Source organism: Notolepis coatsorum, assembly GCF_963971535.1.
Source record: "Notolepis coatsorum genome assembly, chromosome: 5".
NCBI lineage: Eukaryota > Metazoa > Chordata > Actinopteri > Aulopiformes > Paralepididae > Notolepis > Notolepis coatsorum.
The window spans coordinates 82,305,788-82,329,371 of NC_140169.1; the positions used below are offsets into that span (position 1 = coordinate 82,305,788).

The 23,584-nt window shown below is 46.7% G+C and overlaps 1 protein-coding gene across 4 annotated transcripts in view; it reads right to left on the minus strand.

Annotated features, from left to right (window-relative positions):
• The window catches only part of ptk2bb (protein tyrosine kinase 2 beta, b), a 167,025-nt gene that overhangs the window by 105,578 nt on the left and 37,863 nt on the right, over positions 1 to 23,584 (minus strand). For all 4 annotated transcript variants that reach the window (XM_084315123.1, XM_084315122.1, XM_084315121.1 and 1 more), the window contains exons 3-5: positions 14,924 to 15,102; positions 12,746 to 12,833; positions 9,128 to 9,207 (exon numbers count right to left, since the gene is read on the minus strand). In XM_084315123.1, coding sequence (XP_084171249.1) covers positions 9,128 to 9,207; positions 12,746 to 12,833; positions 14,924 to 15,102 — 347 coding nt within the window. The remainder of the gene's footprint in view (positions 1 to 9,127; positions 9,208 to 12,745; positions 12,834 to 14,923; positions 15,103 to 23,584) is intronic.

The window sequence follows — 23,584 nt, forward strand, 5'->3', positions numbered from 1 at the left end:
GACCCACTGGCACAGGTCATAGTTCAAGCCCAGGTCCCTGAGCTTGGCTATGAGTTTGGAGGGGACTATGGTATTGAATGCTGAGCTGTAGTCGATGAACAGCATTCTCACATAGTTCCCCTTCCTCTTGTCCAGATGTGATGCTGCTGTGTGCAGCACATGGGCTATGGCGTCCTCCGTGGACCTGTTGGGGCGATATGCAAATTGCAGAGGGTCCAGGTTGATGGGGAGGGAGGAACAGATGTAGCCCTTCACTAGCTTCTCAAAGCACTTCATGGCTATGGAGGTGAGGGCTACAGGGCGGTAGTCGTTGAGGCAAGCGGGCGTAGATTTTTTGGGTACAGGGATGATGGTGGACTTCTTCAGACAGGTGGGGATGACGGCCTGTTCCAAGGACAGGTTGAAGATGTCAGTGAATACCGGGGCCAGTTGGTCGGCACAGACTTTTAGGACGCGGCCGGGGATGCCGTCCGGTCCTGCTGCCTTCCTGATATCCACTTTTTTAAAGATCCGTCTCACCTCATGCTCTGTTACCCTGAACACTGAGTCTCCATCAGCAGACCCCCCCCCCCCCCATTGCCGTGGTTTGTAGGCTGGTGTTGTTATTCACAGCCTCAAACCTCGCATAGAAGGAGTTGAGATCATTTGCTAAGGAGATGTCACTGTTCAGTTTGAGGGGGGTTCCTTTGTAGTCTGTCATTGTTCTGAGGCCCTGCCACATGCCTCTAGAGTCAGCCTGTTCAAACTGAAGTTCAACTTTATCCCTGTAACGCCGTTTTGCCTCTATTACAGGTTTACATACACTATTACATAGTGCTGCACTTCCTGGTTTAATAGCACAGTCTGGTGTGCAGAGATATATATCTGTATGTCATGCATGTCTTAAATGTCATGATTAGATTGGTTTAGAATGATTCTTGTTGGTTTTAGATTAGATTCTTATATCTGTATGTTGTGTATGTCATGAATTGAAAATGGGGGACCCTGATGTAAACAAGACGAAAGTCTTTCTCTGATCTGCATCCCCTTAACGATTGTGTGAACACTATGAACACTACACAACAACAACCATCAAACGCACATAGCACACACATCCACACGCACACACTCACTTTAAACAAACACACTGTAGCACCCACTCCCCACACTTTATAGCACACACTCACTTTAAACAAACACACTGTAGCACCCACTCCCCACACTTTATATTTATTGATGAAGGATTGCACTACAACTCGTACACCTTACTGTAAATTGTACCTAAATTGTACCTCATCCCATTTCTGCTTTGCACTATATAGTATTGTACATTAGTACACTGCATAGTATTGTATATTATATGGTAACTCAGTTACGTCTATTCTGCATCGAACATTGTACATATGTCTATACTGAACACTGTGACCTCATTTTCTACTTCTAAATTACATGCTATACTATGTTATTTGATACTATCTTGTCTAGCACAGTCTCTGGAGCGTAACAGTAAGAAGCATTTTGTATGAAAGTATTCTGTACTTCTGTATGACAACTATTAAAGAAACTTGAACTTGAAAACTTGAAACTTGTATTGAGCCGTAGTGCTGTACCCATTCTGCAATCTGTTAATTAAAATGTTCAATCAATCAGTATATATTTGTTATTTATTTTTGGTATAGTGCTTAACAAGCATAATTTAATGTTGCCCAGTTGTGGCCTGTTGAGGGGCAATACATATCAAAAGTTCCAAAAGATCTATTGTATTTGTATGATCCACTATATAAACATAGTAATTATAATATCTACATACATGGCATTTGATTGGAGGCTAGTCTCACTTTGTCCCACAGCAACATTAAAATAGTTTAGATTTGTGTATGTTGTTTATGTAAAAAAAAAATATTGAAAGTAACGCAATAGTTACTTTCTGAAGTAACTAGTTACTTTTATAATTTGTAACTGAGTAAGTAATTTAGTTACTTTTTGGAAGAAGTAACTAGTAACTGTAACTAGTTACTTTTTAAAAGTAACTTGCCCAACACTGCTGCTTGGACAGCGCCTCACCCGCGTAAGGGCCACCGTAACAAACAAACAGTTGAACGGAAGCCCTGAGAGCCCGAGTCCTGAGGTAAAACCCCCCAGTGCACGGACAGGACACGACAGGTGAAGGCCCGCCTCCAACTCACTAGCGTGAGGAGGCGGACGAACGCCTGAACCACAATATCCCTGGAGCGAAAGAGCTCCGGACATTCTTTGGCACGAAGACTGGATTAGGCCTCAGAGTCGCACCGCTATCGGCCGAATAGACAGGCACTCAGGCCGCACCGAGAGAGCACACAGCTCACCCACGCGTTTAGCGGAGGTGATGGCCAAAAAGAATGCGGTCTTCAAGACAGCAGATCCAATGGCGCCTGCTCAAGAGGCTCAAACGGGGCCTCCGACAACCGGCCCAGGACCAGTTGGAGGTCCCACTCGGAGACAGAGAACATTCCACAGGCTTGAGACACCGAGCGCCAAGCAGGAATGTTCCACGAGAGGGTGGCTGAACAATGTTCCCCCCCACACTCGACCATAAGCCGCGGTAGAGGACGGAGCGCGCGCATACCGGATAGCGTTAACCACAGAATAGTCAAGACGCATCCCCACCAGATTCACACTGTCAGCAGCCAAGCCTAGAGGCAGCCCCAGAACAGGAGGCAGAACAGAGTTCCGCGTGCCTGAGAGAGGGCCCGTGGTGACCACGGAACAGGCCACGGCGGGCCCGCGGGCCACAAAGAGCTGAATCAGAGCCGGGGACCACACAGCTGAGCCCCGGCCCGGCGCGACCAGGACCAAGTCCCAGCTGAGCTATCAGGTGTAAGGGGGGGAATATGTACAGAATCCCGGACGGCCACGGAATCGGTCCCAGACCTGCCCGACAATGTCTGGAAGGTAGTCTCCACTCGTCAGGGTGAGGACCGCCCCGCGACATCACACCTGCACCCACATTCTCCCTGCCGGGGATGTGGAGAGCCCTCAGGCAGAGCAGATGGAGAACGCCCATAGCCAGAGCCCGACCGCCACCCGGTGCAGACGGGGGGAGTGCACTCCTCCCTGTCTGACAATATACGACGCTGACGTTGTGTTGTCCGTCCTGACCAAAACATGCTTGCCCACCACAAAGTGGTCGAGCCGTTTGAGGACCAGAAGGACTGCCTTCAATTCCAACACATTGAATGTAGCGCAGACCTGGCAGCATGGTCTTGCCAGCTGCCTCCTACTGCGTTGGCCCGACACGTCCCCCCCCCATCCCATGAGGGAGGCGTCGGTGAAGACCGTGACGTGTGACAGCCTGCTGCCCACGGGGATCCCGCAGGTGAGGGCACCAGGCCCTCGCCAGAAGACGAGGTCCCCCAGTACTGACATGGGAACCTTCAGCCGCTTCTCACACCGGGTCCATTTCCATACTGGAAAAAACCACCTCTGTATCCTCCTCATGAAGAGGAGGCCAAGAGGGAACCCAGCAGCAGGCGCATCACGGACAGCGCCGTAACCGTCCTAGGACGGAACCTCCCGAGCGCGCCGAGAACCAACCACTCGCCGCCGCTCCGAGAGGGATGCCCATATAGACCTTGAGCTGAGAAAAAAACCCAAGTACTCCACCCGTTGACTGGGAAGAGGAGAACTCAACTTCCAGTCAGAGTCTACAGCAAAACCCAGGCTGGTGAGACACCATCTGCCTGGTATGAGACCTGGCGATCTACCCTGACCGGCCAAGGACCAGAACGTCGTCCAGGGCAGAATACAATTCGTAACCCCCAACGACGCAGAGGCCCCAGCGCGGTCTCCACGCACTTGGTGAAGATGCAGGGAGCCAGAGAGTAGCCGAACGGCAGCCTCTGGTACCCGTACGCTAAGCCCTGCAAAGGAAGCATAGGTAAGCCCTAGGATGGAAGATCGGGATGCGAATACGCATCCTACAGGTCTATGGAGGTGAACCAGGCCCCCACCTGACAGCGTCTAACAGGTGGGAGACGGTCAACATTCTGAACCTTCCATGGGACAGGGCCAGTATGGGTCTGACACCCCCCCCCCCTATTTCTCGGGCACCAGAGAATACCGGGAGGAAACACCACGCATTGCGTCCTCCTTTGGGACCACGACGATGGCTTGCTTCGCCAACAGAGATTAGATCTCGTCGGCCAGAGCTGTCACTGCTGTTGACCCTGACATTAGGGTCTGTACCAAACCTGAAAATGGAGGGTGTGGTTGTGCAAACTGCAACACAAGTCCCCGCCTCAGCGTTCTCTCCATCCACCTCGACATATGGCACTGCTGTAGCCATATTTGATGATAATCCCAAGCACACCTGCCGCCACTTGGCGCTGGTCCGCCAGGAACCATAGATAGGCGGCCACTGTGCGTTGCCAACCCTGGACTCGCCAACCGCGCGAGCAGGGCGTCTCGTGGAGCTGGGATATCGCACCCTGACACTACCAACGAGGCAATCGCAGCCAAGGGGGGACCCCAACAGAAAGGGCCGGTTTGATATGAGGGAAGCTGACATCACACTGGGTGACAAAAGCTCCCCCACTGAACACCTCCCCGGCATGGATTGCTGAGGAACTGTTCTACAGCTGGACATGCAAGGCGTGAGGTCCCCACACTGCCCGATAGGGTGGGTTCCTACACACCGTAGCCCTGCAGTGATATTACTACCACCCAAATCACGCGCGCCTGACTGACCACCGCCGGTCTTCCGGCCGTGGGAGGCACTAACGTGATACCCAGCCTGGCGAGGGCGGGGCTGGGGGAACTCGCGCTGCGACCCCCTGGGCCTCGAGTTCCCCCACTGACAACCTTCGTCGTTGACAGACACAACACCAGGCTCACCAAACACAGACGCAGAACGTGTGGTGTGGGAGCCGCTTGACAGCACAGCATTCTCACGGACAGACCCAGGCCTAGCCAGCAACTGGGTGTCAGCCCCTGTCCCCATGAGAAGCGAAACGTGGGGCCGCTCGTGCTTCACTGAAGGCACGCGACCCGCAGCCAAAGGGAACAAATCAGAGCCTGTATCCCGCTGGTGTTGGGGGGGGAGTGACCGGAAAGCGAGCTAGACACAGCTAGACGGCAACGCTTTTTTAGGGCGTGCTCATCTAATGTAGCCGATCCCTCGGCCGCCAAGGCTGTCGGCCTTGTGATCACCTGTTGTCTTTGTGTCCAGGGTACCTCAGGCGGGGGAAACATGGCCGCTGGTTGGGGGCCTCGCCACAGCCGCTGGCGAGGCCGTGCCCTCACCTCTGGCTGGGTGGTGTGAGGCGGTGTGGGGCCTAGGTCAAATACCGCCCGCGCTCCTGCGGAAAGACCAAAGTCCCTCTGCGGAGAGGGGAGCCCTGAGGAGGGAAAAACCTTCTCTCCTCCTCAAGGGGAGACTGATCCAACCAAAGATGTCTGTAAACTAGCGTTGACAGCATCCTAGCCCTCCCTGCGGGTACAGCTAGCGGCTAGGTCAAAAGCGAATAACCTCAAATCCTTGCGTGATATTTCGACGTCGGCTGGCCCTAAGGCCCCACCACCCGACACCATTTTTGACAAAAAAACAGCAATTCGAACAATGTTGCTAGTCGCTGCTAATTCTATACCGCGGCGGTATAGGCTTTAACAGCCCACCAGGCACCTGCCGGGCCGACTCGCCTCATGGTGTCGGCCGGGCGGGACACCGCTCCACCATGTCAGAGGCAAAGGACTGATGCCACCTGCTTTACAAGCACGGAGCACCAGTGGTGGCTGCAGACAAAAGACTACTACGGTACTAGTTAAGTGAAGCACTGCCTCACTAATAGGCATGCAGCAACCTCCACTGTGGTGTGCACCCATGAAGGGGTAAATGAATAAATTAACGAAAACTCCACTAACACACTGCAGAATGGGCTAGCCCATACACACAATTGTTAAGGGGATGCAGACCAGAGAAAACACCAGTCCCACACACAATTCATAGATTCACAAAAAGCACACCAGCCCTGAGCCTCAGCCCATCCACCCATGAAAATGGTAAACAAGCCCCCGTTAAACCCCCAACATTAGACACCGATTGACCGTCAGCATTAGGGGTGGGAATCACCAGTTTCATCACGATACGTTACGATATCGATTCTTTGCACAACGATACGATATTTGCCGATATCACAAAGTCTGCCACGATACGATACGATACCATTCGATTCAGGTGCCTGCGATCGATATGAGGCGATATTATGTGCCCATTTAACACAATCAGTCACATTTAGATCAACAAAAAAAAAGGAAATATCAATTGATGTTTTTATTTTTGAGCTCTTCCAGACATTTCAATGAAAAACAATCTATTGTTTTTAATACAAATATACCTCCTGTTCACTTTTTATGTATTGAGCTTTAAACTTTAAGTAAAATGTTTTGGAACTCACAACACGCAAGCTAAAACTCCTTCCTCTCCCAAACTTCCTACAATTGTTTTATGTTGCATGATGATCATGAATACATTTAAATATCAACATTATCTGTCCATCCTCAGTAACACACACACACACACACACACACACTGCCCCTCCCCCAGTCCCCACACACAAAAAGGTAGAATGCCCCCGCCCCTCCTCCTTCCCCTCTCCGTCTCCTGTTCTCTCACGGTTAGCTGCTTAGCTTAAGCAGCCAACGTGACGTTTATTTCGATATTTAACGCGACGTGGGCATAAAGGAATGGCGACGATGCAAAGCATGTTAGATGCATTTGACCCGTTGCAGGGAAAAAACTGCACAGACTTATATCGCTTCGCAAAATAGACGCTCTGTTCTGCTGTACAGAGCTACACGGAGTTTCACAATACTGGGCGCCGGCGGATATGACTCGCGGATTTTCAAAATAAGAGTATCTCAATATGAATCGAACTTTTTATCGTCCCACCCCTAGTCAGCATGAATGGTTAAGAGGAGGGAAGATCTTTTAGTAAAGACAGCCCTCGGCGGGGAACAAAGAACGGAGACCCAGCATTGTAGCATTAGCCGCGCGCACTAGGATAGTTGGGAAAACACCCAAACAGAGTCATGACGACCATGTGTTCCCAAATATCCTGCCCCTCGCGCCAATACATCACACGGCTGTCTCACGGGACAACCAGCAGTATTACTCATGCTAGTATCAATGCCTGACAACGTGGGGCGGCTAAGTGGCGCAGTGGGCAAGGCGCTCGCCACTAATGCAGGAGATGCTGGGTTCGAGCCCAGCTCTCGGCATTGCTACCAGCTTGGCTGGTCGTTCATACTAACGCAATTGGCAGTGTTAGGGGTGGGAAGCTGGTGGGTGGGGATTGGACGTTGTGGACAGCGACTCCAACAGGTCGGTTGGTGTGCCTGCGCAGCAGAATCAGGAAGCAACGGGGGTGGCGTGACCCTCCCACGCAGACCCTCGCCGCTGAGAGATTGCGCTGTGCAGGTGAAAAGATGCGACGGCTGCCTCCTCGTGTACCGGAGGGGACACGTGATGCAAGGCTTCGTCCACATTGCAGCCGGCCTGTGGGAGGCATGGCCTAACAGTGTTCGAGACAGGGGAGGGTAGAATTGGACAATACGAAATTGGGATGGGAGAGAAATTTAAAATAGGAGAAAAAAGTAGATACAAAAAAAAAGAATGCCTGACAACGCAGGCCTACCTGTGCGCGACGTAGCTCGACTGCTAACCGTAGCGCGATGTCCCTCGATCCGCTGTCACGAGATGAGGAATGTTAGGATGTGCCGAGAAGATTCCAGGGGCTGGTGAACCTCCGGCGAAAACCCAACATTGTGTAATTTCTCCCTGCATTTCATAACAACTAGTTCACGGAGTGCACTGCAACGTCCGTGTTGGAAACAAAAAAAGAGGAAGGTAGAGTGTGACCATGGCCGGCGTCTTATAGCAGGACGCGGGGGCGTGGCCTGGTCACGTGCATGTGAGTGCAATTGTTTGTTCGTGAGCACAGTAAGTGCTAGGAGATAAGAGATATCTCATAATGGCAAAGAGCGAGACGCGATGGCCAGTATGATATATAACTGCACTATTGCATTATTTTATTCTGTCTATTCTATTTGACTAACTGTTTTATTGCACTACACTATTGCACTGCACTTTTAACTAAGGCCCTGTTTAGACGGAAACGCTAGCAGGTGAATCCGCAAAAATATTTTTTCGGATGTGCCTTTCGTTTATACGGAAACGGCGTTTTTACGGGGTGAAACCGTAAAAAAGTGAGACCACCTTCCAGGGTGGAATTCCTAGAAACGATAAACCTTTGCGCTATCATCTAAACTGTCAAACCGCATAAAACGATGACGAAAGGGTTGTCAAAGCTCTCGTCGCGTGTACTGCTTACATCACAGGCGTGTGCCAGTAGCCTAGAAGCGTAAACAAAACATGTCTGATTCTATCCATGGCGATCACCTGAAGGCTACATTGGCAGTACTTTTAAATACACAAGAATCTGTCCCGTGGCTATCACAACTATTAGTACTGGACCCACTGTCTGTGAGTGACTCTGCTTTGGTCCAATCACATTCCCCACCCACAGTCTGCGAATCAGAGGCAGAGTAGGGCGGGTCTTCACAGCACGTCATGTGACATATGCGCCAATCGTGTGACAGTGGGGCTCCGTCGTCTCGAGTCGTTACAGCGTCATCTGCACGCAGAATTCCATCCCAAAACGCTAGTCTAAACGCAAAATTTAAAGTGAGACCGCAAGACGACTTTTGCGGTTTCTGTTCAGACTCTCTCCGTCTAAACGTAGCCTAAATCAAACTATAAACAAGGTGGCCTGTTGGGATGTTAGATTCTAATGTGAAAAACTGTGATTTTATGTCTGCACTTTATGTGCTCATTTTATGTCTTTTTTCTGTTGTGAAGCACTTTGAGCTGAAGTTTCTGTATGAAAGGTGCTCTACAAATAAAGTTGTATTATTATTATTATTATTATTATTATTATTATTATTATTATTATTATTATTATTATTATTATTATTATTATTATTATTATATTGTTCAGCGCAGAGCCCAAACGCCTAACTTCCTTTTATCAGCGCGCTCTTAGATCAAATCAATGTACCTGTTTGTTTACACAGCGTTCAGCCAGAGGAGAGGAATGTAGAGAGGAATGCTCACCTGATCTCCAGACAGCCTAGCTGCAAGGCCATTCCATCGCTGACCTTATTGGCATGGAACTGCATGTAGTCACTACGCACCTGTCAGAGGTCCAAGACACAAAGGAATCCTGCTGGTGAACTCTGACACACAACCCCACATAGTCTTTTACAATCTAACTCTCTTGTGTGGTGTTCGTGTTTCTTTCTTATTCACCCGATGTGGTGATGACCCACAACATTATTGGAATTATAAAACAATACAGCCATAACAATTTAACTTAATCTCAATTACAAGCAATATAGTTAATGTTTGCCATTTACCTCTGCTAGACCACATTATTTTATCAATAAAAGTGCTATTTGTTTTTTGTGATAAAATGTGACGTTTGTAAAAGAAAATAAATAAAGACTTTGTCTTTGACTTTATCTTCAACAAATATAAATTAAACTAGTCTAGTAGATATATTCTGTGTATGGAATATAAATGTGTAGGGAGGGCTGCACTGTGTGCACTCAATGGAAATGCGTGTCTTCATATGTCTGTATGTCTGTTGACAGAATCCGGCTATAGGGCGACAATAATGTGGTCAAGAGGCATGGTTTCTATCTTTAGCCTTTAACTGGTGTGGTTTATTTATTCACATGGTATGAGCAGCAGTTCTAGAGTTCTCCTCTCACTGAGAGGCTGGGGGGAAAGAGGTAGAGTAGGAGGAGACATCTCTATTTATACTCGCCACCTGGTGGTGTTCTTGAGTGGCTCCGCCTAGAGCGCCCTCTAGTGGAAACAGTTATATATGCAGTTATACAGTTACTAACAATCCTACATAGAACCTCTGACTTCAACATGTCTTTTACAAGTTCTTCATAGAAAATGAGCCATGGCCAATAAGTCTCAGGTTGAAAATATAATTCATTGTATCATTTCTCTTTAAGTAAACATTGAAAACAGCTCCCACAGACCTGAACACCACCAAGGGTTAAAAAAAGTGAAAGACAGAGGTCAAAGAGGTAAAGTAATGTTACTTGTTTCAATACAAAATAATAAGCTTGTGTACACAGACTTGGAACAGAATGAGTGGCCTGGGTAATTTCAACATAGTGTCGTCACTTGTATAATTTCCTGAAAAGTTTTGAAGGTTTTTTCTTTAAATTGTTGACCTTCTTTCTATTGAAACTGACTGTAATTTTCAGAACTGAACACTGCCTCAATGGTCTTAACCCTTCCACTACCACACAGTGGTTAACCGTCTGTAGTGTGGTAGTGAAAGGTTAACCTTTTGTAGTGTGGTTGTGAAAGGGTTAACCCTTTGTCGTGTGGCAGTGAAAGGGTTATGTAGTGTGGTTGTGAAAGGGTTAACCCTTTGGTAGTGAAAGGGTTAATAGAGGCCTTTCACAGCATGCCAGTAACCATTGGTAACCACTTTCAAAAGAACATGCTACATTTCTGTGTAGTGATGGAGTAGGTAGAGCATTAGAAAAACATAACGTTTCCAAGATCCAGTCATAAATCACCAACTTATCAAATGTTTGTTGATGTATTTCAAAATGTTCAACCCGTAGCAAAAGATTCTAAGCATTCTGTTACCTCTATTGAGTTATTGATCTGTATGACTGAAGCACCAGCATCACATTGACGTGTCATGCCTAGAGCTGCCGCGATTACCGCATTACCGCGGTATCGCTGTTACATCACGGCCACCGCAGAGTAGGCTGAATACCGCGTCACCGCTGTTTTTTATAATAATAATAATAAATTACCCTCCTCTCGTTGGGCTTGCGGCTCTGCAGATATACCCTACTCATCTATCGAGGTTCCAAGCGACCCTATTGGGTACCAGAAAAGTCACGTGAAACATTGCAGACCACTGATTGGTCAGAAGAGAGACGCGTCACACGTTGTAGCGTCATGCAGTGTGTTACCACCAATCGGCAAGCGCGTATTAGGTTTTTACTTCCTGAATGTCAGATCATCACAACACGGCTAATAACGTTAGCTTTAACTCTCCGCCGGAGTGGACTATCATCGCTCCTCAGGAGTACTAAACGAGACATAATGATTTTACTGTCTGCAACGAATGTTATAATAAAAGCCCTTCGTTCTATACACTTGTCTGATTGAAAACTTTATTAACAGACCGCAGAATGGGACAACTCAGCACGCTCTGAGCAAAGAAAGGAACTGAGATATGAATAGAGTATTGCTTGCCTTGCTATTGTCCGGTAAATACGCTGATGTTATTGAACGTATAACTATATAATGTTAATGCCACAAAACGAATGCCTTTATTATAAAGTAATAACTTTATAGTAATAATAATAAGAAAGGGTCGGGGGGGGGTTAGGGGTAACCACCGCTGCCCGCGACACCGAGTGAACGGCGCACGACCAGAGTGGAAACTTCGAATCCGTGTTTCACTTTCAATAACTAATGCGTGCTTGCCGAATCCCAAACAATATTCATGCTGCAAAGTCATCCTCTAAAAATAGACATTTAGACTAGAGGCAGGCTATATGCTATAAAGAGTAGACTACTACTAAAAAAAAAATGCATTCAAACTTTTTTTTAAAAAATTTTGTGTGCATGCGGTAATAACCGCGGCGGTAGGAAATATTTTGCAAATTTGTGCGGTAAGGAAATAATCAATACCGCGGCAGCTCTAGTCATGCCTACCAATATGGAGACATGCCACATCTCATTGGCAGCAGTTGTCATTTAATAATGATCACCTATTATTTGCCTGACCAGATGTCCATGATAATACTAAGAATAGGGTAGTGTCTAGATCCCATAGCCTGGAAAGATGTTTCCATGGGAATCATCTCTTTATTGCAAAGCTGTGACAAAGTCTCTCTCAAGAGAAGTCTGCTCACTCCACCGCCATCTTGAAAACGGCAACGAACAAGTAGGCCTGACCCCCTTCTACACATGCTGCCACCCAGTGGTTTCTGACTGCAGAGATACATTTTAAACATCTATAAAACTCATATTTCACCTCAAAAGGCAGTAGATTATAATTTTACTCAACATAAAATAACATCACATTCAATTATTTCCCCTGAATATGTTTGTTTTGTAGCAAGTTGTTTTGGATTTCTCCATTCCTAGACTGTTTGCTCCTCATTATATAGAGTCCGTGGTAACTCGTCATCATTTTCAACAAAAAAGTTGTATATAAACCTATGGTTTACCTGAACCCTAACCTTACCCACTCACACCACCTAAATATTAAAAATAAATGTGGAAATGTCCTTTCCAGCTTTATGATCTAGACCAGCGGTTCTCAAACTATGGGTTGCGACCCAACGTGGGGTCGTGGGTAGGTGACAGTGGGGTCGCACGCATTGGCAAAAGAAAATATAAACTGTATATATATATATTTTTTTTTTATGTTCTGGCAACATATTTGGGCTAAATATGCCTCGTTTTATAAATGTGTATTGATGAAATAGTGCTGTAATAAAATGTTCTAATAAATATGCATGATCAAGTTCAACAATGTGTGCTTTTATTTTGATATTACTTAAACTTACTTTTGGGGTCGCCAACATCCTAAATAAAATGGGGTGGTGGACTCGTGGTATAAAAAGGTTTGAGAACCCCTCATCTAGACACTACCTAGGGGTAGCAGCGTCCTACCTGCTGGTAGAAATACAGAAGTGTGGTTCTGTCATCTTTTAACCTCTCCAGGAAGTGATCTGGGACGTATCTGACTCGTAGGTCGTACCTAGACGAGTACAGAGGAACACAGCAGACAATAGAAGGCATGTTTTAATATTGTGCAAAAGATATATCCACATTGACTTCAAAGCAAAACAACAGAAGATTCAAGACATATACTGTACACACATACTGCAAAGTGCAAACACACAATCATTCAATCCTTGTCTATCTTTCTATCTTTCACCTCCATTCAGCCTCCATGGCTCTCATAGCACTGCTCCACCTCTCCCAACACACACACACACACAGACCCCCCCCCCACACACAAACCCCTCACCTCCACTCAGCCTCTACATAGAGGCTCCACACACACACACACACCCCTCACCTCCACTCAGCCTCTACATGGAGGCTCCACACACACAGAGCCCTCACCTCCTCTCAGTCTCTACACAGACCTCCACACACACACACACCCCTCACCTCCACTCAGCCTCTACACAGACCTCCACACACACACACACCCCTCACCTCCACTCAGCCTCTACACAGACCTCCACACACACACACACCCCTCACCTCCACTCAGCCTCTACATAGACCTCCACACACACAGAGCCCTCACCTCCACTCAGCCTCTACATGGAGGCTCCACACACACACACCCCTCACCTCCACTCAGCCTCTACACAGACCTCCACACACACAGAGCCCTCACCTCCACTCAGCCTCTACATAGAGGCTCCACACACACACACCCCTCACCTCCACTCAGCCTCTACACAGACCTCCACACACACACACCCCTCACCTCCACTCAGCCTCTACATAGAGGCTCCACACACACACACCCCTCACCTCCACTCAGCCTCTACATAGAGGCTCCACACACAGAGAGCCCTCACCTCCACTCAGCCTCTACATGGAGGCTCCACACACACAGAGCCCTCACCTCCACTCAGCCTCTACATGGAGGCTCCACACACACAGACCCCTCACCTCCACTCAGCCTCTACATGGAGGCTCCACACACACACACAGAGCCCTCACCTCCACTCAGCCTCTACATGGAGGCTCCACACACACAGACCCCTCACCTCCACTCAGCCTCTACATAGAGGCTCCACACACAGAGAGCCCTCACCTCCACTCAGCCTCTACATGGAGGCTCCACACACACAGAGCCCTCACCTCCACTCAGCCTCTACATGGAGGCTCCACACACACACAGACCCCTCACCTCCACTCAGCCTCTACATAGAGGCTCCACACACACACACCCCTCACCTCCACTCAGCCTCTACATGGAGGCTCCACACACACACACACCCCTCACCTCCACTCAGCCTCTACATGGTGGCTCCACACACACACACCCCTCACCTCCACTCAGCCTCTACATGGTGGCTCCACACACACACACACACACCCCTCACCTCCACTCAGCCTCTACATGGTGGCTCCACACACACACACCCCTCACCTCCACTCAGCCTCTACACAGACCCCCCCCCCCCCCCACACACACACCCCTCGCCTCCACTCAGCCTCTACATGGTGGCTCCACACACACACAGAGCCCTCACCTCCACTCAGCCTCTACATAGAGGCTCCACACACACACAGACCCCTCACCTCCACTCAGCCTCTACATAGAGGCTCCACACACACACACACCCCTCACCTCCACTCAGCCTCTACATAGAGGCTCCACACACACACCCCTCACCTCCACTCAGCCTCTACATGGAGGCTCCACACACACAGAGCCCTCACCTCCACTCAGCCTCTACATGGAGGCTCCACACACACAGAGCCCTCACCTCCACTCAGCCTCTACATGGAGGCTCCACACACACAGAGCCCTCACCTCCACTCAGCCTCTACATGGAGGCTCCACACACACAGAGCCCTCACCTCCACTCAGCCTCTACATGGAGGCTCCACACACACAGAGCCCTCACCTCCACTCAGCCTCTACATGGAGGCTCCACACACACAGAGCCCTCACCTCCACTCAGCCTCTACATGGAGGCTCCACACACACACAGAGCCCTCACCTCCACTCAGCCTCTACATGGAGGCTCCACACACACACACCCCTCACCTCCACTCAGCCTCTACATGGAGGCTCCACACACACAGAGCCCTCACCTCCACTCAGCCTCTACATGGTGGCTCTCGTAGCGTTGCTCCACCTCCTCCACGGTCAGGTCTGGGTGCAGCCAGTGGATCTCCTCCGACTTGAGGTGCTTCAGCAGGAGGCCGTAGCAGCCTCTGTGTTGGATGTTTGGCCCCAGTCTTCCACTGACCAAGATCGACTGGATGATGGCCTGGAGGAGGAAACCAAATGTATTAAGTATAAGTCTTTATTTGTCATCAGATTAACACCTATGTTAACACTTTAATCGCCGGAAACGCCGTAACTCGTCATTGCCCGCCATGCTCATTCTGCCGAAGACGCCGTAACACGTCTTTGATATCAATATTTCAAAAATCTGTGATTGAAATCATATTTCGGACTCCATCTCGACACACTGGATAATCAATCGCTCGCCCTAACTCAATAAACAACGTTATTTGGACGTATATAGTATTATACAACCTGGAAATGGTTCATCTAGATCAACATCCCATAATCGAAAACTGTCTACTCCAAGCTGATCGTCCAACGGCGCGAGGAAGATACGGTAAGATCCAGCGTTATTTTCTAACGTGTTCCATATAAACTGCTCTGATGATCATATGACCCACACTAGGTGAATGATATAACGTTGCCCACAGAATTATAAACGACCCCCCGCCCATCCGGTCATCATCAGATGATACGTAGTAACTTCTAGAAGTACCTCCAGTTGAAATTTTTTATCTGGCACCGATCGCTACCAAACTGTATTTGATCATCAATATAATGCATTTGGGGCTATAAATCAAGTTCTGGAGAAAGCTGCAGAAAACGATAAAAACATACTTATACTTTAGACCATATTTTAGTATGAATATGTGAATGAAAAAGTATAACGTTGCTACACCCTGAACAATGGATATAGGACATTGAATGGGCCATAATAATGTCAATTTAGCAATAGAATTTAAAAAGTTATAGCCCTGCAAAGAAGGGGAACTTCTCCATAGACAAATAGAGCTGGCTAGGGATGGTAAATTATGAATTTAACCATGGCGATCAAAGTGTTAACAGACTCAAACACATGCGATGGGCGACCCACAGGAACACACACACACACACACACACACACACACACACACACACACACACACACACACACACACACACACATGCACTGAGTCGCTGACGAAATGTTCTCTGCACCTCCCATCCCATTAGGGATGGGTACCTTTCACATTTGAACCGATACCGGTACCTGTGAATCGATACCGGTACCCAACGGTACCTTTTATCGGTACTTTAGTCTCAAGAAATTTTATTTACCTACCTCAGTCGTGAAAAAAAAATCCAAACTTCAAATAACTACAATTTCGACAGTTTTCGGCTTGTCATTGCTCCGACTGCTTTGTTGTTGAATCAAGTCAAATCCTAGGTAAGCATATATTGTGCGTGTGAACGTTGACATGAAAAGAAAAAAGGTAATTTTTTTTTTTTTTTTTTTTTTTTTTTATTTCACTTGAATCGATACTCGGTAGTATTGATTGATTGATTGAATACTTTATTTTGACACAAATCGTAAGACAAAAACATTTTAAAAGACAAGACAATAACAGTGTCAACAACGCTGGTCAAAAATGGATAAAACACAATAAAGCCAAGGCTTGTTTCCATTGTGGTCCATACATGGAACATAAAAAGGCACAGAAACACAAATGGACATGTACACTAGACAGGATACATCCTAAAAATGTGTATAAAAACACCTAACCTGACAACTCATACAGTTAACTAATGTTAAAAGAAAATCCGCAACCCTTAAAAGCAACTCATGATAAAAGAAATAAAAGCCATGTTATGATAAAAGAGATAAAAAACATTTTAAGACCAATTTGAGTTGCTGCTGAGCCATGTTTTTAGGGCGGATTTAAATCCGAGAGGGGAGTTCAGGAGTTTTATGAATGCTGGCAGGGCATTCCACATTACCGTAGCCGAGTAAAAAAATGCATCTTTCCCCATGCATGTCCTAACTCTCGGCGGGACCAGGTCCGTGGGGCTCCCTCTTGTGGCGTGTTGGTGGACATCTCCTACTTTATTAAAATAATTTACTAGGTACTTGGTACTTTAGTACCGACGTGTTTCGGTTCGGTACCTCAAAAGTACCGAATTCGGTACCCATCCCTACATCCCATCATCCTTCCCCCCCCAAGGGCAGCCGGGAGCAGACAAGGGCTGTGGCAAGAGTCGCGCCCGGGGACCAATCCAAGTGCTCCTGTCCGTCTTCGTCAGGGACGTGACAGCGTCAGCGGTCCGTTGTGCATGTTTTTCCATTGGGTTTATCTTATCTTGCGAGCACGGGGAGAACATGCAAACTCCACACAGAAAGGCCCGGGAGATACCCCCCCACCTGGGTAACTGGCAACACGGCAACCTGGTCCCCAAGCGGTAATCGAAACCCACGACCTTCTAGCTGTGAGGCGACAGTGTTAACCACTACACCACCCTGCCGGCCATTACTGTGAACAGTTAGGCAGAGCCTAGGCCTCTAGGCAAAAGAGCCCCACTTGGTATTGTGCTTTGTTTAATTCTTTTGTTTTGGTCTGTTGTGTGGATTTCAATAGGTCTAGGGGAGGGGTTGCTAATAGTGACCACACCTCAGGCTCTGCCAAGAGAGGTCTGGAGAAATTCACAGTATAATAACTTACTAAACTGCAACCCACACGCTATAGACCAAAACATAAAAAGTAAACAAAGCGCAATACCAAGCGGGGCTCTTTTGCCTAGAGGTCGCTGTTTTACAGCATTACAGATTCTACCTTTAAAGGGCTATGCCACCAATTTAAATAATTTACATAATGTTCGTCATGTGCCCCAGGACAATTCAGTCAGCATTTGTGAAACACCCATTCTCTACTAAAGCTACAATTAAGAGAGAGAACCCTCCAATCTGTGATGAATGGGGCTCTGACTTCATGAGGCCATACAATGGGTCTCATTCCAGAACGGATTTACGACCAAAAATGTCCTCTTAGGCAGATTTCTGCCCGACATATTAGGGCTGGTAGCGCGATTCCCCAAATTTTCCTGAGATCGGATTTGACCGTGGCTGAGAGCAGATTTAAGAGTGCTGAGGAGCACACTTATGATTGATTGACTAATTGAAAATTGTATAGTGATTCCTTCATGTCAACGCTACAGACCTCCTTGGAATTAATTACTTAATCATAATTTAAATAAATATGACAATATTTGTATGATAAGAAATTACGCATTTGATGTCGGAAAAATAAATAATATGGATTCATCTCAATACATTAATCTAATCTAATTTCGATGGGTCGCAAGACTCGCAAAGCGCTTCCGCCACCATTTTCACACGGCTGCATCATTAGTTGCCTTATAAGGAGCTCTGGAGACGTTGTTTTGTATGCAAATGACCTGAACGGGGCCGCGCATTCATGTTTGAGACATATGCCATTCCCCAACACAGATATCACAGGTGCGAACGTTTGAGCCACTTAAGACATATTACCAGCGTGTTGAGGACTCAGAGTGAACTTGTCATTGATTCTGTCTCAGTCTGTTCCAAGATAATTCTTCCAAGAGAACTCTTTGGAAAATAATGGGGAATGAGACCCAATGTTTGTGTGAGCTCTTAACACCCCAATGACGTTTTAATTCTGGTTCAGACCTGCTAGCAGTGCTAGAATATAAAGCTCATTTAGATGTAATAGTTCACACAAGCATTTCATGGAATCACAAAGTCACAGCCCCATTCATTGTCTCTAGAGCAGCCATCATAATGAATCCTTAAAGGCACAGTTCACCCAAAAAAATTTAAAATTAAAAAAAATGAATGATCCAAATATTGTTGTATTTATTTATTTTATTAACGATTTCTCCCAAATGAAGCCTTTAAGAACACGGGCGCACCCCAGTCTGTCCGATTTACGACTGCCTTTCTGTGCTCGTAATTCTTGCTCTTAGCTACGAGCGAATCCCAGAGAAGGAACCGGCCCAAAAAGCTTGTAAGTTACGATGAAATTAGCTCGTACCTTTTCTCGTAAGTCCATTCGTGATTGGGGTACAATGAGTGGTAAAGTTAACGTTAGTAGAATAAATACAATGAGCGGTAACATTAATGTTAGTAAAATAAACATAACAAGTGGTAACATTAACTCAATGGACGCCAAGGGGGCACTGTTTACATTCTGGTTAGAACGCCATCGCTGTAATGGAATGGGGAGAATGCCGTGTTTGCGAGTGCGTAAACTATATTAAATATTATAGCTATGGATCTAATAAACACGTTGATTGTCAGTGAGTTTCTTCCAGTCAACATGCAAAAAACTGAATTTTTTTTCATACATACATTTCCGTTTTATACCGTGGTGAATATGAGTATAGTTCCAGAGCGATTCTGTCTAATCTCAAGAAACTCGAGCAAACCGCGCTTCAATGCATTTCCTTAGAAATCGTGCCATTTGTCACTCGATTTATGAATCATTCTGAAAATAACGCTAGATTATTGGTATTATATGTGTCCTCATGCACGAACAGAAGCGGGGGCTGAAAACGCGCTTCTCCGTGCCTTGGTCGCAGACAACCGCACACACACATGCGTGATCATTACGAAAGAAACATCGGATTAACCCAAGATTGGTAACATAGAGTCCCTACCTCACATACTGCAAAAAGAATAATCCAATTCCTGATCGCCATTCCAAATATTGATCGTGTTTATTGATGCAACGTTTCTCCACCAAAACGCATAATCCACGCTGCTCCCAGTCTCCCCAGTCCATGTGTTATAACGGTACTGCATGCCCGAGAACGAAAACCTGGACCGGACTTCTTAGATCAGCGTACAGCCCAAGAGGGAGGGATTCCAATGATGTGCAATACCATCCGGAAGGCGTTAGGCGGCGGTATTGGCCTTTTGCGAGCTCAGACCCATTCCAAATGATAACATCAGGCTGGATGGATGAAAAATGAATGGATATAGCAAATAAAAGAAATAACGATTAAAACCCTACTTTTCTCGTGATTGGCGCTCAAGCGGTGGCGAGTTAACCTGACTTTTCTCGTGAATGGCACCCAATGAGTTAACATTAGTAGAATAAACAAAACAAGTGGGAATGTTAGCGTTAGTAGAATTAACATGTTACATCCCAATGTATGTGCTTCCCCAGTGTGTGTCTTGTTCTCCATTTTGTTTCCTCCCTCCAGCCAGAACCCGTCCTCCACCATTGGTCCCGGCTGCCTATTCTTTAATCCCAGAAAAGTGCTTCCGCGTTTTCCCTGATTGGCCACGACAACACCTAGCACGGCCCGCGGCAGAGCGGCAGCGGCAGAGGCGCATAGGTTGCCGCGGCATTATGCAGCCGTAATCCCCCCGTTTTAACATCGACGGTTAGCTCAACTCGTTCGCCGCCTTGCTGTGGAGCCTGCGGTGCGTTGGTGACAAGTTTAAATCACTTAAATGTTTTTCTTTTTCTTTTACGTTTAATTAATTTATCATCTCTCTATATAAACGTGCATTCTTTCGCCGGTTAAGTTTAGGCATTCTTTCGGAGTTGGTTAAGGTTAGGGTTAAGTTTAGGCATTCTTTCGGAGTTGGTTAAGGTTAGGGTTAAGTTTAGGCATTCTTTCGGAGTTGGTTAAGGTTAGGGTTAAGTTTAGGCATTCTTTCGGAGTTGGTTAAGGTTAGGGTTAAGTTTAGGCATTCTTTCGGAGTTGGTTAAGGTTAGAGTTTGTCGCAGAGCATGGCAATAGAATGCCTGTCTTTCTTTCGCCGGAGCAGCAGCCTATTTCCGCTCTGCCGCGCGCCGCGATAAGCCGCGGTCACATGGGCGTCGTGGCCAATCAAAGAAACACGAAGCACTCTTGGGCTGGGATTAATATAGACGCGTCCCGGCTATGCCTGCCCTTCCATTGGTGGACTACATAGCAGCAAGGCCAGATTAAGAATTCAGAGGCCCCTGGGCCAGATTCTTGTGGAGCCCCCCCCCCACACCCACACACATACACGCACAATGGCGTTTTTATATGTCACTTTAAAAAAAATAAAAAAGCTGGATCCGTAACATTGTCCAACCAATCCTCCTGGTTTTCATGTTCAAGCACGGGCTGTCATCATCGCGGTCTGCCTCAGAGTCAGAGTCATTGGTGTTGGTGTTGGGGCTGGGCTGTGGAGATGCGGCGGGCGTATACGAACTGGTGGCAGCCACTGGTGGTGGTGGGCCGGCTGAACTAGAGGCTGCCGCTGCCTCTTCTCTGTCGCTAGCATCAATAATAATAACGTTAGCATTCTCGTCCTCTCTGCCCGCGGCGCCTGGCTCAGCCTCTTTAACGTTGCTACTACTACTAGTGCTAGCCAGGGGGCTATCCTCCTCCTTACCTGACGGGGTGAAAAAAGTAGAGATAGTCGGTATGCTATCTACTTAACTTAGCAGCTCCGCTTTCCCACCGTTTAACTTTTTTATCCATGTTCTTTGAGTCTCATATGATCATACAGTACTACTCGAGTCTTAGCCTACTTGATCAACTTGCAAGTGCAATTCTCGCGGTCAGTGGTCACCTGACCTGACCTGACAGTGACCCCTGGACCTGGACGTCAGTGTCACGTAGACTCAACGTCTCTCACCCCTCATTATCAAACAATCAATCATATTTTTATTTGCAATTCAAAAAATGTAATAAAAATAGATAGAGAAGAGATGAGATGATACTAGTAGTCACTATAGATGCTGTGAAAGTAAACGCTGGATGAGGATCTGATTATATATTTTTTTTTCGTATTTCTTTTATTTTTTTTACTAGTGTGTAGTGGAGGCCCCTAGTCACCAGGGGGAGCTTGATGATATCCGCTATCAGCACCGGCGGGTCTCTGCTGTCTGTCATGAATAATGATCCCAATCTGCCTCATTCGTGTCGGGGCTGCGTCTATTCTTTTACCAACGGATTTCCAGTTCCGCGTTCGCGTTCTGCGATCTGATTGGCCACTGACTTTTCTGGTGCGATCTGATTGGCCACTGACGTTTCTTAGGCGACTCTTTCGAAGTTGGTTAAGGTTAGAGTATGGAATCAGGGCTGGTATTCTATCGCCCTGCTCTAAGACAAACTCTAACCTTAACCAACTTCGAAAGAGTGCTTACGCTTAACCGGTGAAAGAAAGAGGCGTCACACGATTGGCGCTACCAGAAACGTCAGAGCGCAGAACGCGAACGCGGAACTGGAAATCCGTTGGTAAAAGTATTCAGGCGTCGGGACTGGGATGTGGAGATGCAAGTTTTGACTTTTTATTGCTGTTTTTACCTCAAACTGAAAACCTCAAACTCTTATGAAAAGGAGAAAAAATACTCAAGATTAGCCACTTGCAGATGGCAGGGTGTGACGTACTGTATATTTTAGTTGATGAAATATTTTAGTTGACTAAATATTTTAGTTGTTGAAATATTTTTTCATTTCAGTGTCACAGTATGACATCGATCTCCAAAATAAGAAAAAAACAATTTTAAATGTGGGGCCTCTAGTGACAAGGGGCATCAAAAAATAGAAAATAAAGAAAATAAAAAAATATTTGGGACTCCAGTGACGAGGGGCCTCCAAAAAAATAAAAAATAAATTTGAAAAAAAAGATTTTTTTTTATTTTTTTTTGAGGCCCCTCGTCACTAGAGGCCCACGGGCCGCGGCCCAAACTGCCTGGTCGTTAATACGGCCCTGCATAGCAGCACAGCACCGATTGGTGGATGGGTTTCAAGACTCCAAGACCCAATCAGAAGCCATCACCCACCACCCAATCGTGGATCACCACACCCTGTTAAAACATGGCTTCTCACTTCAGTCACTCTCTCTCTCTGGCATGAGGCTAGTCAGCGTTATTTCTAAACCTAGCCGCATTTCTGGCAAGACGCTCTCTGATTGGCCGACGCCTGTTTCTACACTGGTTAAGCTTAGGCACTCTTTCGAAGTTGGTTACGGTTAGAGTTTGTCTTAGAGCGTGACGGCAAGTTCTTTCGACGGTTAAGCTTAGGCACTCTTTCGAAGTTGGTTAAGGTTAGAGTTTGTCTTAGAGCATGGCGATAGAACGGCAGGTAGTTTTCAGGCTGTTTGACGTGGAAATGGGCAAAGACACAGCTCGTCACGCGATTGGGCAAACTCGTCAGTGGCCAATCAGAGAGCGTCAGTCAGTGCCAATCAGAGAGCGTCTGCCAGAAATGCGGCTAGGTTTAGAAATAACGCGGCTAGGCCTGGTTTGATTTTGTGACATTGAACTTTGGATACTATTGCATTTGTTTATTGGCCTTTGTGTTAGTGAAACTGCCTTTGTGTGTGTATGGCCACAGAGAGAACATTGTTAGCTATAGATTGTTGTGTTATATGTTTTCCATTCTTGTGTGTTTTTTCCCTCTTTTTCAGGAAGCACAGATGGGGTGAGCTGCCATTTCATTTGGATATTGTTTTCTCCTGTTTTGGTTAGGTAAGGGTAGTTTAGGTAATGTCATTTATTTTACCATAGATTAGGTTGGTTTATTTGGAGAATAGTGGTGTTTGTTAGTTGTTTTGGCCTTGGCTCACCCTTGAGCTACATGTGCTTCCTTTGCATATCTCAATACATATCATTGTGTTTACAAACTTGGTCCATCATTTCTTTCAACCAACATTTATGTTACAGCCCTTTACCCTT